A 3,199-nucleotide genomic window follows, 5' to 3' on the forward strand; every position below is an offset into this window, starting at 1 on the left:
CTATATGAAGTGGACCCATCCGTTCTCAAAGTCCCCAGATGAAGGTGGCGAGGGGGGCCTCCTCTCCTGCCATCTCAGACTGTAGTCTTTTCCCTGGTTGTTGTCCCAGAATTCTACAGGTCCCACCTGGTACCGTATGGCAAACTGCAGGAGACCGGTGTGGCTGGGGCAGGCAGGTAACGGCAGGCGAAAGGAGAACAGATCAGCAGGCTGGGGCCGCTGACCAGACACCTCAGGCACATACAGGGCACGCGTGTCCTGGTGAGTTTGCCAGCCATCGGCACTGTAGCGGACGGAGACGCTCTTCTCAAAGGCCAGGTTCAGCACGCGAATGCGTCCCGCAATGAAGAAGCTCTCCACGGTGATGGATTCCAGGCAGATCTTCTGTGTCCGCACCCGCTCCAGAAAGTCTTCAGCCAGACCTGGGTCAGTGAACGTGGGCTCCAGGGAAGGAAGATGCAAAGATGAGTTCTGCTGTTAGGGAAGAAAGAGAGACACAAACATGAATTAAAAAGAAGTTCACACACAAGTGTGTGTGTGTGTGTGTGTGTGAGGGGGGGGGTTGAACGAGAGAAGAAAGAGACACAGAGAGCAACAGGAAAGAGCAACAGAAAGGAAAGGCAAGAGAAGCCCTTTCCAGTCTGGTCCCTCTGATGCAAAATCCATTAACAGTTTGAAAATTTGGGAACTGAAGTCTAATGGGAAGCCTCCACTATCCTCTATTATTTAACACATGTGAACAGAGGCACCGCTGGGACCGTGTATTACTCGTGCGTGCTAAATAAAGGCAAAAAGCATGGCTCCGTGTTCAGCTCTTCAATATTTGATATATAATCCCTGCACTGTCCATGACTTATGAGTGCTTCTCTAGCAACTGAGGGCAGTAGAATGCCTAGAATCAGAACTCCATGAGATGTTGCAGAACAAGAGTGAGGTGCATTGCCAGAGCTGTGGCGGAGGGTCTCAGTACTGGAATAACAAGAGTCGCTGCAGGGCAGGAGTCATTTAGATTTTTTTCTTTCTTTCTTTTTTTGTATAGCAGAGCTGTGGTCGAGGGTCTCAGTACTGCAATAACAGAGTGGCTGCAGGGCAGGAATGAGGTGAATTGGCAGAGCTGTGGTTGAGGGTCTCAGTCCTAGAATAACAAGAGTCGCTGCAGGGCAGGAATGAGGTGAATTGGCAGAGCTGTGGTTGAGGGTCTCAGTCCTAGAATAACAAGAGTCGCTGCAGGGCAGGAATGAGGTGAATTGGCAGAGCTGTGTTGGGGGGGTCTCAGTACTGGTATAACAGAGTTGCTGCAGGGCAGGAATAAGGTACATTGGCAGAGCTGTGTTGGGGGGGGGTCTCAGTACTGGAATAATAGAGGAGCCACAGGGCAGGAATGAGGTGCATTGACAGAGCTGTGGTTGAGGGTCTCAGTCCTAGAATAACAAGAGTTGCTGCAGGGCAGGAATGAGGTGAATTGGCAGAGCTGTGGTGGAGGGTCTCAGTAATGGAATAACAGAGTTGCTGCAGGGCAGGAATAAGGTACATTGGCAGAGCTGTGTTGGGGAGGGGGGGTCTCAGTACTGGAATAATAGAGGAGCCACAGGGCAGGAATAAGGTGCATTGGCAGAGCTGGGTGTGGTACTGGCTATTAGGGGGTGCTGCCAGGCAGGATTCTACTATTAATCATTTCTTTCACGCTACTAGACATACACAGCACTGTACACATTAGAAGCAGGTACCTTCACAATCTGAGTTTAATTTTTTGTACCTGAGGCAAAGGAGAGTTAGTGACTTGCCCAGGATCCGCTGCACTAACCATTAGGTTACTTCCCCACCCCAGGGGGTTTATACAGGACGGGACCAAGTTAAAGCAGAGCAGAAATCTGGGTGCAAAATAATACAGATTCCATTCTTACCGTTAGGGGAAGGCCAATTTGGCAGGGTCCAAAATGACGGATGGCATCACGGCGGAGTTGGGCTTGAACATGTGCGGGGACGCGGGGAAGATCCGTCTGTCGGAAATGATGAACATCGGTCAGCTCTAGCCCCAGGGAGTCCGCAAAGCGCACCCTCTTTCTAGTATCTGGGCTGCAACTGCGCAGTGTGGAGGCCTCAGCTCGGGTCCTGTCCGCAGGCGCAGAGTGTGCCCTGCGCCGAGCCATTGCAGACGTTTTGGACGGGGTCCTCCATGCTGTCTTAGGGTCACGTCCCCGGCTGACACTGTGGGTATGGGAGGCCCCCGGCTCTTCCTCGCCAGACTCTTCCGCCTTCTCCTCACTCTCACTTTCTTCCATCTCCAAGCTGGGCCGTGCTGCACGGTAATATGCCCTTTCATAGAGCCCGGCAATGTAGCTGAGGTTCCGCGGTATATCACTGCGCGGTGGTGGGGGTGGGGTGGGGTGAGACATCGCTACTCCAGCAAAAGAAAAAAAACAGCTTAACAGTCTCTGTGATTGGGAAGATTCAAAACAGTAGCATGTCCCTTTCCTCCGCTCCTCTCGTTCGCCTTGCCTAGGCTAGGTAAGCTCCAGCAGTGGCTGTTTCTCTAGCAGCCTCCTAGTCCTGCATCCCTGCCTGTCATGGACCACAAGTGGCAGACAGCACCGTAAACCTCAGAAGAGATTCGCTGACAGAATTTAGACCTCTGCTAGTTTCAGCCCCTTTGCTGCCTGCATTTTGCTGCAGTCTCACGTTTCACATTTAATAAACCGCAAATGAAATAAATATCTACGTGGTTTACAAAATATCCTGGAGGAAAGAGGGAAAAGTGAGCGACATCATTACTCTAAGGTGCAAAGGGAAGGGAGGGGTGTCCAGAAATGGATATATACGGTAACATATGTGAGCATCGCTGTTTCAGGGATACCCCAGCATAACCCAAACTAGATCCTTAAGTTCTTGCAGAAAGAAGCAAAAATGTGTGTCTTAAGTTTACTCAACTCCCTCACCCCCTGCTTTGCCCCCTCTCTGCACTTTGCTGCTTTTAGCCCTTTCATACTCTGCATTTTAGGGGGGGGGGGTCTCTGCTATTGTCAGCCTTTAGGCTCTCCATATTTTGTGGGGGTTTGCTGCTGTTTGAAGTTCTGCAGCTGGACACGGGATCCCCATCTCTGGGTCTGTATTTACCACAAAATTCACAAAGGCAATGCAGAGTGGAAGTGAGACTCAGAAAGCAGGGACCAGACTGTAAAATGGAGCAGGAAGGCAAAAA

At 51.0% G+C, this 3,199-nt stretch overlaps 1 protein-coding gene across 1 annotated transcript; it reads right to left on the reverse strand.

Annotated features, from left to right (window-relative positions):
* Positions 1-2,396, reverse strand: PPP1R3E (protein phosphatase 1 regulatory subunit 3E). The gene is made up of 2 exons (XM_033924650.1): positions 1,905-2,396; positions 1-474 (listed from the first exon to the last, which is right to left on the reverse strand). Exons 1-2 carry the CDS (start codon positions 2,394-2,396, stop codon positions 1-3), a joined length of 966 nt encoding a protein of 321 aa, XP_033780541.1.
* Positions 2,397-3,199: the final 803 nt, after the last annotated feature.

Source organism: Geotrypetes seraphini, chromosome 16, assembly GCF_902459505.1.
Source record: "Geotrypetes seraphini chromosome 16, aGeoSer1.1, whole genome shotgun sequence".
Taxonomy (NCBI): Eukaryota; Metazoa; Chordata; class Amphibia; order Gymnophiona; family Dermophiidae; genus Geotrypetes; species Geotrypetes seraphini.